Consider the following 16,897-nt stretch of genomic DNA (forward strand, 5'->3'; position numbering starts at 1 on the left):
TCTGGAGATTTTCAAGACCCACCTGGATGCAGTCCCGAGTAACATGCTCTGACATGCTCTGGGCAATCCTGCTTCGGCAGGGGAGTTGGACTAGATGATCTTTATGGTCCCTTCCAACTCTAAAAATTCAGTGAAATTCAGTGAAATTCAGTGACATTAGAAGTGATAGCGTTTGTCTTCCCACATAACCGTTAGGCGTGATGGAGCCCTGCTTTCCTGGAGATGGCTGAACACCTGCCTGCCCATGGGAAGCAGTGAATGAATTCCTTGTTTTACTTTGCTTGTGTGCACGGCTTTTGCCCTACCCATTAAACTGTCTTGATCTCAACCCACAAGTTTTCTCACTTTTACCTGTCTTATTCTCTCCCCCATCCCACCGGGGGGACTGAGCGAGCGGCCGCAGTGGCTTAGTTGCTGGCTGGGGTTAAACCAGGACAGCTTCTTCCTGGTCTGAACTCAAGTCTTGAAAGACAAGGACCATGGTATTTCTATTGGCATTTAATCTTACAGAGTTTACAAATAAACAATACTACTAATTGCTATAATCAGGAAAAAAAAGTTATTGAGGAAAATCTATTTTCACAAAAACCTCCATTTCACTGTATTTATATAATTTTCTACTTGTCACAAAGTTGTCACAGGCACACTTCAGAGCTCTCCAGTTAAAGGCAAAAAAGGTTTCTACTTTGAAGTCATAACCCTGCTCTGGATGCAAAACATGTTGTAAGTGACAAATTGATATGAATTACTCGAAGAACAAGCTTTCTGTGAAACTACATGTAAAGAGAACCACATGTACTTCTGATTTTTGATCCTTTTGTGCCTAGAAACTCTAAACTAGGAGACGCTGAAGGAACAAAACAGACCCTATACCTCCAGAGAAAATAAGGCAGAAAACAACAGGTGGATCACAAGAAAGTACAGAAACAAGAAAATCAGCAATGAGATTTTTTCGTCTCTAATTCTCTTAGGAAGTGTCACAAATTACAAAGAGCCCCAAAAGTTGTCCAAATTCCCTTACTTAAAACTTAACTGAAATCCTGTATACTATTTACATTTGCTTTTAAAGTTATTAATGAAAAGTTTATCTAAGAGTATGATTATAGAGGTTATGGGCAGAGTCCCCAGCGTGTAAGAAGACTCATAAGTAACCTCTAGCATTTTTTAAGTAATTACCTAATTGCCCATCTCACAGAAACTTCTGAAGAGTTACTGCTATGACAGGGCAACCAATGTGTCAAGAACACTCAGAGCTAGGTTATAGCTTACAGCTTTTATTTATAATGCCGGGGCAAGTATGAAAGGACACCTTGACTGAAACTCAAAATGCAGACTTTATTCTCTCTTGACTTTCAAATCCTCATTTTTTAAACCAGTGAACAACAAAAGAAAAAGTGAACTGATTCGCCCATAAGCTTTGCTGATTTGAAGACTGACACCCAGTGTAAAACCTGTTTAACTACTTGATGCAGAGACCAACTAGGCCTAAGAAATCCTATTGTTTAAATTACTTAAGTTTAGTGACACATATTTTCAAATTACGTGAAATAACTAACAACATGGCAGATACTACTTGGAAGAACTATGCATTAAAAATCTGTTTAATTGAAACAGAACGCATACCACATACTTAAAGCAAATGGTCATTACATGATGCTGTTGCAAGTTAAAAGTTGTTTGGGTTTCAACTGTGCATTTTCATAGTACTCATTGTTATAAATATTATACATATAAACTTAATTCTGATTTGCCTGGATGCTTAAGATCCCGTAATATTTCTCCCCTCACTTGGTAATATACTTACCGTTCCTCTCGACCTTTCATTTGTTTCTGCTTTATATAGATAACACAGCCCAAAGTTAGCTATCATATTCCAGGTCATGATATATCAGGTATCATAGCACTGTCCGCAGACTCACTGCTTCTTGTACTACAATTAACGTTCACTTTATGGACAACTTGAGCCATTTATTGCAACTCCTATACACGCACACACATACCAGTTATCGCTTGCTCAAACCATGAGCAGAATCAGAATCATTTAGGTTGGAAAAGACCTTTAAGATCATCAATTAGAGAGGGAGGATTTCACATCTTCTTCCAGCTCACAGCACTGACGTGTGACCAACTGCTACGCTGAAGCACATCTGCCATCCTGTCCTGTTATCTTGATTCCCGAGCCTTTCTGGATCCCCTCCAAGTCGAGGGGCTAATACCATACCTACTCCCTTGGACAACAGCCTGTTGGAAGCCGGCAGGCGGGCTCACACGCAAAGGGCGGAAGCTCCCACCTAACGTCCAGCTGAAAATTTTGCTATGGTGGCTAAATCATTGTCTGCTGGGATCATCACACCAGCAAATTCCCTTGGCAGGCAGAAAACTACCCTGGACTGGTGAAGCTCGTGACAAGCAGAGTTTTGCTGCCATCACATCATGAGAAGTAGGAAGGAAAAGCTCCTCTGCTGCCGCCCCACCTGCAGAGCCGGGTGTGGAACACTCCTATTCCTGGAGGAAAGACACAGAGTCTGCTCCAGCACCAAACGTCTGCAAAATGATACAGCCCGGACCGTGAACACAACCTCCTCTTCCTGATCCTCTAGCCAATTAGCAAAAAGGTGCACAACTAAACCACACTATTAATCAGTAGTATTTTTCTAACCCAAACACAGAGTCAGCTTTTTGGGGAAAAGAGGAAAAGGCGCATTTTCATGATTAATGTATCCCATCACGCAGCTATTGCCAACTAAATGTAACACAGCAATTCAGATAATTTTAATGAGAAATTGCTGATTTATTATCCGATTTATTCTTTAAAACATAGCTATTTGTTGCTCATTTCTGTTAAGACTTTGACTGTTCATAGGCTATTCCAAGTCAGGGAGGAGGATGTGGCATTTGTTTGTCTTTTAAACCAATGGCCTTAATGTTTCGGGGTTGCAACATCCGAATTGCATTTCTGAGCAAACCACGTTTAGATCCAAACCAAACAGAATGCGCATGCCCACTTCTCAACAGCCATCAACTTTTGCAAACACAACTTTATAAGCAAAGCCTGGAGTCTAAGTAGAGATTTAGAGACTGAACTACCCAAGAGCTTTCCTATCCGTAAAGGAACAGCATTCCCAAAATAGTTTTTAACCGAGTTTGTCTAAAAAAGTAGAAAAAAGAACCAAAACCCAAAGGTGGTTCAGTAGTTTAACTGCTGCTGATTTAATGCCTAGGTGAGGCCTATCAAAAGCACTAGTCCCTCTTTTCCTTCAGTTTTATTCTTTCAGTTTAGTGCATTCCTTTTTTTTTTTTTTTTTTTTTTTTAAAAAGCAACTCTGTGAGACTTTGTTTTTACAGGAAAAGCTGTATTTAGCTAATGCATTAATACAGCAGGCTCAGCCCTCGGGTGAGGCGCCCTGTGAGTCGGCAGCCCTGCACCCCTAGCCCGGATTTCGGCGGCCGCTGTCAGACACCCGGAGGGCAGCGCCCGAAGCCCCAGCTGCCGGGATGGCCCGGCCGGACAAGTTTAAGGCCGGCGTTTGGCTCGGCGGCGCGGGGGCTGCCAGCCGCGGGTCCGCCGCGGCCACGCCGCTCGCCACAACGCTGCCCTGCGCAGCCGGCCACGGGCCTGCGCGGGGAGGCCGCGTCCCCCCGGGACTGTCCGCCAGTGCCGGCTCCCCGAGCCCCCGCAAGTTCCACCCAAGCCTCCGGGGATGGCCGCCGTGCCCCCCGCCCGCGGGAGGCGGCCCGTCCGCGTCCCCGTCCCGCACTCACCTCAACAGGCGTCCCAGGAACTTCCCACCCCCTACGCAGAGCCGCCGCCATGTTGAGGCTGAGCCAGGCGTCCCGCCTACGGGCCGCGCCGAGGCTCAAAAGCCGCCGCAGCCGCCGCTGCCGGAGCCCAGCTGGCCGCGGTGGCCAGGCCGGGCCAGGAGTGGGACGGTGGCAACGTCGGTAGGGTTGTACCAGTGTTCCCATCGGCAGCTTCCAGCCCCGCTGCTGGCTCGCTCTCCGGGAATTCAGCAGCAGCTGGGTGACAGGCAAGAGCGAAGCCTTGGCCAGCAGGTCCAGGGAGGTGATTCTGTCCCGCTCTGGTGAGACCCCACCTGGAGCACTGCGTCCAGCTCTGGGGCCCCGCGTCCAGCTCTGGGGCCCCCGACATAAGGAGGACATGGACGTACTGGAGCGGATCCAGAGGCGGGCCAACAAGATGATCAGAGGGCTGGAGCACCTCTCCTGTGAGGACAGGCTGAGAGAGCTGGGGTTGTGCAGCCTGGAGAAGAGAAGGCTCCAGGGGGGACCTTATAGCAGCCTTCCAGTACCTCACGGGGCCTCAGGAGGGATGGGGACAGACTTTTTTAGCAGGGCCTGTTGCAATAGGACAAGGGGTAAGGGCTTTAAAGTAGAAGAGGGACGATTTAGACTGCATATAAGGAAGAAATTTTTTATTACGAGGGTGGTGAAACACTGAAACAGGTACCCCCGAGAGGCAGTAGGTGCCCCATGCCTGGACACACTCGGGGTCAGGCTGGATGGGGCTCTGAGCAACCTGATGCAGTTGAAGATGTCAGGGCTGGTCTAGATGTCCTTTAGAGGACCCTTTCAACCCAAACTATTCTATGAAAGTGCATTTTCCCCTCCACACACACACAAAAATATGCAAGGTCAATAGGCTGGAAGAACAAATTAAAAAAAAAGAAACCAAAACAACCAAACAAAAACCCTCCAGCCTTACAAATGTTGTCTACTGGTGCTTAGGACACAGAAGAGGGAAAGCTCTGTTTGAACCAGGACTGATGCCTCTCCAGCCTTTCCCATCATTTGTGAGCAGGAGCCTTCTGGGGAAGAGGACTCTTGTCCCGGACCGACTCCTGCTTCCCAAACAAAAGCTGTCACCACCCTGGCCTTCTGCAGAAGGCAGGCTTCCAGGCCCATCAGCGTGTCACAACGCTTGGCGTTGGAAATGTAGGTTTTGAACTGGCCCTTGCCGGCAGGTGGGCAAGAACAACAAGTTTCTGAATCTGAACAGCTTAGATGGGCAAAACGAGTAGTTTGAATGTGAATGAAGTTTAGACAGCTGCTGCGCAGGGGCTCTTTGAACTGCAAGAGGGCTGGGCTGCTGCGGGTTTATGTCCTTTGTCCCTGTAATCCCTTCACCACAACCAGCCCCTTCATCCCCTCAGTCAAGAAGCACCAGTGTGGACTGGCTGCAGCTGGATACTTGAACATCTGAACTTTGACTGTCTGTCCTTTCCTGCCTCAATCATTCAGACAACTGATTCACAAGAACCTCAGTCTTCTCCAAAATCCTTACCCCTCTTCAATTTCTAAATTAAACTGTCCAACTTGCCTAAAAGTTACTTTTTTAAAAAAACAAAACCAAGCTAAGAAGTTTTTCTTTAACAAGCAAAACAGCAGAAATCTCAGTTGCTTAAATGTCACTGGCTTCATATGCTTTACCAGCATCATGGACAACACTTGGTTGGTACTGTATCCATCCAACTGTGATTGAGGAATACTCTTCAAGCAACTATTTTTTGAACTTCTTGGAGAATATTTTATTTAAAAAAGTAAAAACCAACTAAGCTTCTGTGCAAGTTTGTGAAATGCATCCCTTCTAAAAAAAAAATAATCTATCTTCCTGCTATTCTACAGGTACAAAACAATGAATTGAGGAAAATTGAGGAAACAAGGAAAAGGGAGCCGAAAACCTGAATATATACATATCCCAACTGCAAGGAATCAAAGATATGCTGCTGATTCATGAAGATATGATTACAATGACTTAGAACGATCACACTTCTAAGGCAAGTCAGCAAGCCTCCCTGAAACAGAGAAGCGCAGAAAGATTCTGCAGGAAGCAATACTGAGAACAGCTGTGAAATCACGTTTTCTGATCTTCACTGTCAAGTACGAGACCAGAATACACCACCTGGGTCTGCCGTGCCAGGGACACACTTCAGTTCTGCTGAAATCTAATTTGCTTACAATCTGGATCTGAGTAGGAGCCTTGCATTTTCAGTTTCTGTGGTTTCTTTTCCCATTGCCATCCTTTCCCAACACCTCCAGTACTCAAAATCACTGTGTAGAAAAACACAGCTCAAAGCGCCAATGCACAACATGTGCTGCAAAGATATTTCAGGGAGATAGAGGACAAATTAAGAACATCTGGAAAGCGAAGAGAGGAACTGCATTAGAAAGTGGCCGCATCCAAATTGGGCAGGCAAAGAAACATCAAACAGAATCCACTGGAGGAACTCCAAAAAAACATTCTGTAAAGCAAAGACCACAACTGAGATGCAGAAGCTGAAATTGAAGTACCAAATTTAACATCTTTACTATAATGCAGTTGTTTATAAAATGAACCCAACACAACTATTTTCTTGACAATAAGGAAAGTAACTATGCATTGGTTTCACTGGATTTCAGCATAAACCGACTGCACAGGAAGAAAAAAGGACATGTCCACCCCAAAGAAACAATTATAAAAAAGGTTTTCATATTATTTTTTTTTTAATAAATGTGCTTTGTTCACAAAAAGTAGTGACATAAAGACAACACAAATGCAAATACACATTTTTTTCCTTTTCCTCTCCAGCACCTTAAGAACAAGAGATCTCTTGCACAGTCATAATTTTCAAATATTTCATAACCTAGAAACATTCTTCTTGCACCAAAGCCAAATATCCAACAACTCCTGATATCACCAGTTATTGTTCAGGGAGATATAAGTATTTATGTAAATCCCACTTTCCTCCTTCCCCAGAATCTACTGTCCCTTGTTAAAAAAAAAAAAAAAAAAAAAAAAAAGGAAAAAAATTAAAAAGAACACTTCAGGTATTTATAATGAGCAGCAAGAAAACCAAGCTGTTATGAATCTTGCGTCCCTAAACCACAAATACAGTTGTGTCACCAACCTGCCAAAAAGGCTTACATTTTAAATGTTAATATTTTAAACTATTTTGGGGGGGATAAACCAATTTCCGTTAACCAATACCAGCAGATGTGTTAGCTGGCATACAACTTTTTTTTTTCAAAAGGAATTGCAGTTAAAGTGAGAATAAGTTTCCATAAACAGCTGAATTTATAGCACCAATATTTTAACTTTAACATGAGCACTGCTGGAGCCAGTGGTTAACTGGGAAGAAGAAAGGCTTTGATTGACATTTTAGTGAAAGTGAAGTGGTAAAGCATTAGATGCAAATACTGACTAATAGCTGATTTTGAAGCCATTGTTTTATTTTATTAGACAAATATTTTCTGTAAAAAAAAATAAATTAAGAAGTCAACCATGATACTTGTATGTCTAAACTTAAATTTTTATTCAAATATCATTGTTTGGTTTATCATTCAGATTGGAACTGGTTATTATGGGATGCTTTAAATTTAAGAAGAGAGACACAAAAAGCTTATGTTAGAGAATAAAGCATTGCAGCCCAGAACATGTTTAGAGTCTAAGCTGGACCAATGTGGGATGACTCTATGTAGGAAACAGTATAAAAGAAAAACAGGTAGGTCAAACTGTGACACTTTCAAGTGCAAAACTTCAGTGGAAGGAGTAAGTTTGATTTTTGTAGCAACTGCTGTACAATCCACATTACAACTTCAGTTTATCTGGTTAACTTCTGTATTATAAATACAACATGGCAGGTTAATATGGTGTAAGGTATATTTCAGCACAACTACCTGTGAAACTAGTATTTTCTACCATTTTGCTGAAGTCAGTCTTAAAACCATGATGTGGCACCTAGTTCAAATCATTTATTATTAGGCACTTACATATAGATTTAACAGCCTAACATTAAAATCTGAAAATTCTGGCCATTATTTTTAAATGGAGGGGAATCTAAGCTAAACTAATACCAAATCCTCTATTTTTACCACTGAACAGAATTGTTCCTTCCTGCAAAAACTCACAAATTTATTACACAAGTGGTAAAAAACTTAATAGATGTAAACCACTTCTCTGTCATCTCCTAACAGTGCAGGTCAGTTTTCAGACAGGTATGGAGTTTTCATTTAACTAAACAGAAGATTTTTGGGTCCAAATAAGCAAACAAGCTGTGTGTGTTAACTTCATGTGTGTGGTCTGAATACACGGCTTTGTGCAAATACGTGTATTCTTGAAAAACTTGTAAAATTATGTTCCTTTTTAGAAAATCGGTCGGTAGTTACTGTATGACTTGGGAGGTCTACAAATAAGGACAATTAAAGAAAAAGTTGTTTGTTTTTAAAATGCATAAATAATTTACTTTAAAACATGACAAACCCCACCCTGTCCCCAAAAAACATATTTTGTAGAGAATACAGAACACCATCATTGGGGAAATACTGATATATGTTAGTGCTTGTACGCTCATAAAATTGCAAAACCATGTTCCAGCTTTGAAGTGAAACATAATTGTCTAGACGTACCATACTCCTCTGGGGGGGCAGGGAGGGGGATAACCTCTTCAGAACTTTTGTCTAACTACTATTTATGCAATGAAATTACACAGTATGTATAACTATGGATGAATATACTCCAGTGTTGTGGTGCTATCTCGATTTGGTGGCGTCTCAAGAGGGCTGCAATAAACATAAAATCAAACGTGCAAGCGTTATAGTTTCTCCAGCCCCAGGCTTAACCAGAGTGAAACAAATTTTGGAAAAAAGTTTTGTTCCATAATTAAGAAGGGACATGTGTAACCAAGTGTCTTAACCTATCTGCACATTTAATTAAAGTGCAAATTATTTCTTCCTACATATACTTCTCAGAAGCCCACCAACTCCAGTGCCTTAAGCTCAACCACATTGAGTTAAAATATTGAAACAACATTTAGCAAATTAAATAGAATTCACACTTCACAGCACTAAAGAAAAGAATGGTACCTTTCTGGAAAAAAAAAATTAGTGATACAAATCTAAAGAAAGTAACAGCAATTTATGCTATGACATGAGTCATTTGCATAAAACTTGTATTTTTTCACTTTCATACAAGAATAAATTTTAAAATTCAAAAGTAGAAAAAAATAGCAAACTCTGTAAACCTTTGCATTTTCTTTATGCAAACCATTTTTGTGTGTTGAGCCCATGTTAGTATAGCAAAATTAGTTAAGCGAGAGGTTTGACTTGAAAGGGCATTTCAACGACTACATTAACTTAGAAGCAATATAGGATCTTCTAGCTCGTAGAAAGGAATTGAACTAGACTGGCTTTCTCCAGAGTCCGAGTCATAAGGAGCATCAGGTAGCTCCATAAAACCATAAGCTAGCTGTTCATCTTCCATGTCTGATCGGACATAGCAGGAAGTGTTGGAATACTCCTCATCCTCTATACTGTTGAAATCCTGTGGGATGTACAACATTCCTGGGTAGTTCCTGCTAACCAAGTCACTTGTTGTTTGCAGGGAAGTTTTCCTAAACGCCATCAGGTGCATGTGAGAGAACTTGGAATACTTGAAGCGTTTAAAACCCAAGGACTCTATGGCAATTTTCCAGCTTTTCATCATCATAGCCCGGCGATTCTGATGAGATGAATCCGGAGTTATTACAAGCAATAAGCCATTTAGTACGAGAAGTTCATGTGCCTTCTTGCAGCATATCCATCGTTGATAAGGTGATGGAAAGTAAGAAAGGAGGAGTGAGAAAACAACGACATGGAACAGTTCTCCAGGGAGAGAATCAATGGGATTTTTCAGTTGCTTAAGAAAGGCATCTATAGCATCTTGTGCCAGTTGAAGAGGTTGCTGAATTTGAAGATTTAAGAAGTCACATTTGTATACGCTCTGGTGGAATAAGAAAAACAGAAAACCAAACAAACACCAAGATTAAAGAGAAAATACAATCCAAATGCACTGAAAATCAATAATAAACTCTCCATTCCCTTGAGATGTCAAACCTGTTGAACATTCCTCTTGCTATTAAATCAAACAATCTGAAATAACAATTTAACAAATATTTCCAGCTTTCAGAATGGCAAAGCAAAATTTTAGATGTGCAGTAATTTACTAGAGGTCTGATAGCTCAGGATTGTTAATTAAAAAAAAAATAAAATAGTTTATATGATACTTTGTTCTATTTGGGCTAAATTTCTATCTCACAAATGATTTAAGAAGAACTCAGATAAGCCTACATTGCTTTTGTTTCTCCAGATGCTGGAAGCCTTTTATAGGTTTTTATAAACCAGAAATCAGTAATTAGAAAACAAATTTGATACCTCAGTATTTCTACCAGTTCTTTGAAAAGAATCCAAGAAACTTAGTAGTTTGGTCACTTGGAAAAAAAGTGTCATTCTCTATTGGTACAGAAACAAAGAAACTCCAACGGGGCAATATATATTGGAAAGTTAGAGTACACCAACTGCTCTGCAGCAGTGATGCAGGTCTATATGCTAACCTTGCTGTAAATGCAAAGTGTGGTGGTACATATTTGGGTAGTTGTCAAAGTAAGGTAAGGGCTGTAAATTCATCTGTTGGTCGTTTGTACACTCAAGCTGTCAAAGGTGGGAAATGGCACCGCAATACAACATACAGAAGTTGTTCTTAACCTCCTTAATCAGGCAGTGTTCAAAAAATATGAATAGTATACTATTCACTACATTTAAGTTTTGACACTTTATATTAATCAAAACCTGGGACTGACTTCTTTCATAAAAAAAGGTATTAAGATACAAGGTTTTGACATGATAGCAACAAAAATTGTTATTAGTGCCTAGAGAAAGTGCAATGAACAACAGATACTCTAAACGGGTAAGTGAACGTGAAAGCAGACACAAAACATTCTGTGGAGCACATGTGAAAAGTGGAGTTAGATTTGTTGCTTTTTCATACCACAAAAATATTTCCAGTGTGTTTTATAAAACAATATTAAAAAAAAAAGATCACTAGAACACTAAAGGTATTCATAAAGCAACTGATATGCAAAAACCACATTCTCTTTCGAGAGCATGCCGTAAATGACATAAAATAATCAATGTTCAAAAAAAAATCTCTGATTTGTTTTTCAGTAGCTTTAATCTTGGCCTCCGATATGCAAAAAAAAAAAAAAAACCAAAAAAAAAATCAAGACAGATTTGCATTATGTGGCTATAATCAAAAAATTTTAATTGCAACCATTATACCTGTAGGGCTATATTCTGCTTCCTTGTAATATTTAGAACAGGAAATTAACAGTAGTAATTTCATGATATCCTCTAATAAGTTTTAAAAGAAAGAACTGCTTTGAAGAATAATTATTCATGGTAACATGCTAACTTTACTTAGAAGCAAGACTTAAGAAGTCAGAGGTTATACATACACAGTTGAAAAAACCATTTAGACTGCAAGTATTTCTCAGTAGTGCAAAAAAACTGATAAAACAGCTACGTATAACGTTAAAGACAATTTCAGGACTAAAGTATGTTTCAAGTGGAATCTGAACTGCACAGGCAGTTTTAGCACAAAAATGCTGCTAAACTGGAGATTGCTACTAAATTCTAGATATACAAATCTTGAACTGATGTTAAAGTCCTTCTAGACACTGAAACAGCAGTTATATTTTAATGCATCCACTGACATTTGAGAACACAATTGTACTTGTATATTCTAATTTTTAATTCCAGTACTTCTCCAGCCTCTTTTCTTTTTTTTTTGTCTCAGACTATATTTACTCCAATACAACATCTACTGCATATTCAGCGTTTCCCAGCAGTACATAATTGCATTGGGATCTTCCCAAAGTTCTCCCTTCATTCCAAATTTGCCATCTTTTTTTTTTTTAATTTCTTTTTTTGTTATGTAGACAAATTAAACTCCTCTAAGAAAATAACCATGGCTAATTATACTCTGGAATATCTGTGTTATAAGCAGAATGATTTGAAGAACGGGCCAGCAAAAACACCGGGTCAAGAAGAAACCTGTTCTGCTTATCCCAGTCTCAGTTTCTCTCCTAGTTTCATAGAATTGATTGGGTTGGGAGGGACCTTTAAAGGTCATCTAGTCCAGCCCCCCTGCACTCAACAGGGACCTCTTTAACTAGATCAGGTTGCTCAAAGCCCCATCCAACCTGACCTTGAATGTTTCCAGGGATGAGGCACTTTGCCACCTCTATGGGCAACCTGTTCCAGTGTTTCACCACCCTCGTTGTAAAAAATCTCTTCCTTTTATCTTCCCTCTTTTAGTTTGAAGCCTCTAAACACACCAAAGTATGGATGTAAGAGAATGGAATGGAAGTAAGAAGTGGAAAAGAATGGAAGTAAGAATGAAGAATGGAAGTAAGAGAAGCTGGTGGGCCCAAGACAGGCCTTACAGTAACTCTGTTGGTCTGTACAGTAGCACTCTGGGGAGTTCCTGTCGTCAAGCTATGGTACTATGTCAGATGACAAGAAATTATCTTATGATTCCCTTGTTCTGGGAGAGAGCCTGAAGAACTGGTTAGTACACAGAAAGTGCAGCTACCTGACTACTCCCTCTCCTGTTGCCTGGCCTGGATTACTCACATTCCTCCATTACATCCACTGAAGTAACCCTTCTGGGACTCTTACAATAATGGTTTTGGTCACTGTGCATTTAAATTGATTTTCATGAGAACAAAAGTAATTTTCTTATGAAAACAGCAGGACAGACTAGATAGCAAAATATCAACTATGCATATCCAAAATCTAATTGTTAGATTCAGCTCGTGTACCTTCAGATGCCCAGGCTCCCATTATAGTTACTGGAGAGGTAGTCAATATAGCCCATGAGGTCAAAACAGAGTTCACCTCCCAGCAGACATTTAGGATTCACTATTTTTTAACTGATCTCCATTGACTGCTGTTATTGGAACACAGAACCTCAGATGTAGACACCCGTGATCTGTGTAGCTTAGAGGGAAATTTACTTGCCTCGTATTAGCATTTTAGATGCCACAGGCTGCCTCTTCAGTGGCATGTGTCTCCTTTAGATCCTGTGTCATGCCCAACAGCTCTATGTAGATGTCCTACAGCCTCTTAACTGGTGGAAGGCAACCACGTTTGGGCAACTGATGCCTATTCTTCAAATTAGGCAAGATGGAGTCCACTCAAAGTTTCTTTGTGTTTTAGATGAAACTAACATTGAATTGCTTTAAAAAGCAATTTATCAGACTCAGATTTTTTTTCAAGAATGTTGTAGGAGGGCCACAGTTCCTATTAAAGTTCCTATTAAGCCTCCTAAAGATACTTAGGACACATACTTAAGTATTAAGCATACTTTTTTTACAGTCATTTTGAAGCATTCTAAAATATCTGAGAATCAAATTCATATTAACTTCAGCAAACATTACATACCTCAACAGCTGGAACAATATCTATGCCAACTGTCAGAAATTCTTCAAACTTCAGAAATGGATTAAAGCAGCTACCAACATCAAGTAATCTGATCTTCCCCAAGGAGTGGAGCAACCTAAGAAGCAGCAAGAATTCAGCTTTATCAAATGTTATTTTTGAAGCTATATTCTGAATTAAAATTTCAAATAACTAATGCAAAAACATTTTGTCATAGAACACCACAGTAGTGACTAACAGAAGTGAATGCCTTACTTGAATTGCTGAGATACCTAAAGAACCAAGCTCTATCAGTAAAGCAGACGGTCCTCAAGTGGAAGAGTTTATGTTCAGAGCAGCTGTAATACTATTAACTTGTGTACTTGTAGTAAGAAACTAAACTGGCAATTTGTATGCCCACTAAACAGGCTTTCTCTATAGCTCTGTTTCCCACTTACCTTTTTGTGGAATTTATTGGTGGTGAAGTCACACATCCATTTGTAACCAACTGCAAAACCAACCTGCAGTGCCTTTAAGAAGACATTGTTCCTCTTTCCTTTAAATTACACATATAGTTTAAAAAAGAAAACAAAAAATTATGCCTGGCATCTTTTGAGGCTAGTGACTGCTGCCTTGCGTCTGAAAGCACTCTTATCTTCCAAAGGATAATTGCCTTGACCAATGCCTGGAGGAGCATTTGTGGTCTTCGAGTTTGCAACCATAGTAATTTTCTTTATGACTAAGGCAGTTACCAGTAATGTAGCATCAGATAAGATCAATGCACCTACAGAAGTACTGGCAGTCAGCTATCTTGCCATCATTTAAAGGTTTTACCTCTTCCTGGCACTTAGTCTGTCTAACCTGATACGCTGCCCCTCTTAAAAGAATTAGAATTTGCATGTTGCAGTCAGTTGCCACTAATATCAAGGAATCAGCTGTTGAATACACCCTACAATCAAAGACATTGTTCTTTAGTTTTTTGGTTTCCTTGCATTCTGAATTTGGAGACCCCTGCTGTTTATTCTTTCTTTGCAATTGCAACAGACCAGTAAATGCTGGAGTTAAACAACTGTGTTCAAGTCCACTAGTACGGACTTTACATCTGCCTGTTCCTTAAAGCACAACTTGATGAGTGCATCCACATATCAAAAAAAATAAAAATACAGCACCACTAGCATCCAAGAGTTTGAACTCTTTCTATTGCATCCTTTACAGGGCTGCATCTAAAGATTTCCATCATGATTTGTAAGATCTTAGAATACTCCAAATCCATTAATAGAGGCAAACAAAGGCGAACTCACAGCTTTCACAGGGAGGAGAATGGTAACTTTCCAACAAGCAAACGTTGCTTTTTGCTTCAAGTTTCTGTAGCAAATTTTAATTGGCATCTCCAAAATATAATTTGTCATGTTTCTGGGAAAGATTCAGCCCTAGAGAGGCAGATAACTGCAAGAACTTTCAGAAATAGATCTGCAGGGCCAATGGAGTCCAACAAAACCATGGTCACACTCACAGCAACAACAAAGCAGTAAAAAATACTGCAGTAAAAAAAAAAAATATCTTTAAGCAGCAATCAAGAGAGCTGTGATTTCTGTGTTCCTCCTAAACTCCCAGTGATCTACCACAGAGAGGATGCTGGAGAAGCGAGAGAAGATTTCTTGTTGCATTCAGCAGACTAATAATGCCAAGTTCACGGATTTTGTTTCAGCATGGAATAGAAGATAGCCAGGGGATACTTCTGTCAAAATACCAGCATCACCAAGGCAAATAGTGCAACAATTATCTTTAAGTTAAAACCACACACATTACCAGGCAACTCTAAGTCAATCAGTACTGAGTGAGATTTCAGAACGAAGATGATAGCAACAATTTTTTCCCAGCTTGGATGCCAATCACAATGTGATCTGTACATCTGGAATTCGAACACTGCAGAGTGACCGTTCAGATCCTAGTGGCCATAAATCACAAACATGGGCTGAAGTAGTGTCTTTTTTTTTTCCACGTAAGGTTAGTATGAGATTGCTCAGACCAGCACATGTCCGTGTCGAGCAAATAGAGACACGAATGGCAGAGTCTCTCATTCAAACACAAAAACGTATGTCTGTACGTACAGTTGCATTCTATATGAGAGTCCAACGGTAACAGCAAAAGAATAGAAGACACGTGGGACCACAGGAAACACAACAAGAAGGAACACGACTTTATAATGCAGATAAAACTTCCTGTAAAGAAGAGTGACAGCCTCTAGAGATCTTGACATTTTCCATTTAAAATGTTCGATGAGATACTTGTACAGGTTAAAATTAAGCAGCACAACCCAGAACCCTCTAATCTCCACTTCACCTACGGTAGGGTGAAAAAAATCACTGGGATGTATTCTGTCTTCCTATCTTACAAAACCTGTGTTCTTGGCTGCAGCATAATTTTTGACTGGGTGAAGGGGGACACAACTTCAGACTAGTACAGCATTGGGGCACACCTCTGGAAAGCTACAACTTCGGATTCCAAGCTGAGCAGAAGCCAGAAACTCTCTTCTACACTAATGGACAACACATCTAAGGCATTTGATACAGGGCAAATTCAGTCTGATAAGTATGCCACATCTAAGGGGCCTTGTAGTCTAAATTCAATGCAAATGTACTTTGAAACCTTAAAAGTAGCAGAGATTCAGATGCTCACTTGTGTCTTGGCTTCCTGTTGCTTATCAGGTTTTGCTGTCTCTCAGAACACAGGTGCAATGAATCGCTTAGTAGCAATTCTCAGGCTGCCAGTTATCAGTAGGAACAGGATCCTAGTTCAGTGCTTGAAACAATTTTGGAGCTCTTCAGAAGCACTTAGATTCAGTCACTGTACATATACAGAGAGCACAGACCACTGTGCTCTGATGCCTACCGGAGACCACTGGTTCAGATGCCTACTTTTTCAGCACTGTAACTCTTAAGTCAGATTCCCCAGTGAGAATATAGCTGCGACAATCACTGATTCAGTGAGCCTATGACTTTGTTAGAACTACAGTCTTGCGGAATTCATTGACAATCACCTTCAACCCCCTGTTTCCTAGTGATTTTCAGTCAAGGCAACATTAAAAGCAAAGGAAGTACTTTGCCACCGCAAGCAATCTCCAAACACACCTTGAATCCACAGTTCTCCAACACATTAGTGTACATGTAGAAAAACAAAATGTGAATAGTTACAAGATCAGTAACTGGTAAAGAAGTGTACATAACCTGGGAAAAGAGTGCATTTTGAATATATCCCACACTTGTTTATTTCAAGAACTTTATTAAATGGACTGCAGCTCTTGATTATTTGCCACCTTACAAATGCACCTATTCAACTAGGTGTTGTACAGAGAAGTGACATTTTCTTTTGGAAGAGGATAGAAACAGAGCACAATTATATGACCATAAGGAAGGTCACTTTATCACTGAAATTAATCACTTCAAGTGCTGATCTCCTGGTTTACAGTCTTCAATTACTCTATAATTTATCAAGAATGGGAGCAGAAAAAAATTCAGAAGTCTTATGCTGTTGTCAGAAGAGCAGAACAAAACTACACATCTGGTTCTGAGTGGCAACACTGGTTTGCCTCAAATCTTTCATAACATCCAAGCGTAAAGATACCCACTAGGAAGGTCTAGCTTGCTGAGCTATATCAAAGAAGGAA

At 40.2% G+C, this 16,897-nt stretch overlaps 1 protein-coding gene across 1 annotated transcript in view; it reads right to left on the reverse strand.

Moving 5' to 3' along the window:
• Positions 1-9,124: 9,124 nt before the first annotated feature.
• SAMTOR (S-adenosylmethionine sensor upstream of mTORC1) overlaps positions 9,125-16,897 on the reverse strand; it is a 31,826-nt gene continuing 24,053 nt past the window's right edge. The window contains 2 exon segments of the mRNA XM_074168518.1: positions 9,125-9,754; positions 13,255-13,369. Coding sequence (XP_074024619.1) covers positions 9,125-9,754; positions 13,255-13,369 — 745 coding nt within the window.

Source organism: Numenius arquata, chromosome 2 (assembly GCF_964106895.1).
Source record: "Numenius arquata chromosome 2, bNumArq3.hap1.1, whole genome shotgun sequence".
Classification (NCBI taxonomy): domain Eukaryota; kingdom Metazoa; phylum Chordata; class Aves; order Charadriiformes; family Scolopacidae; genus Numenius; species Numenius arquata.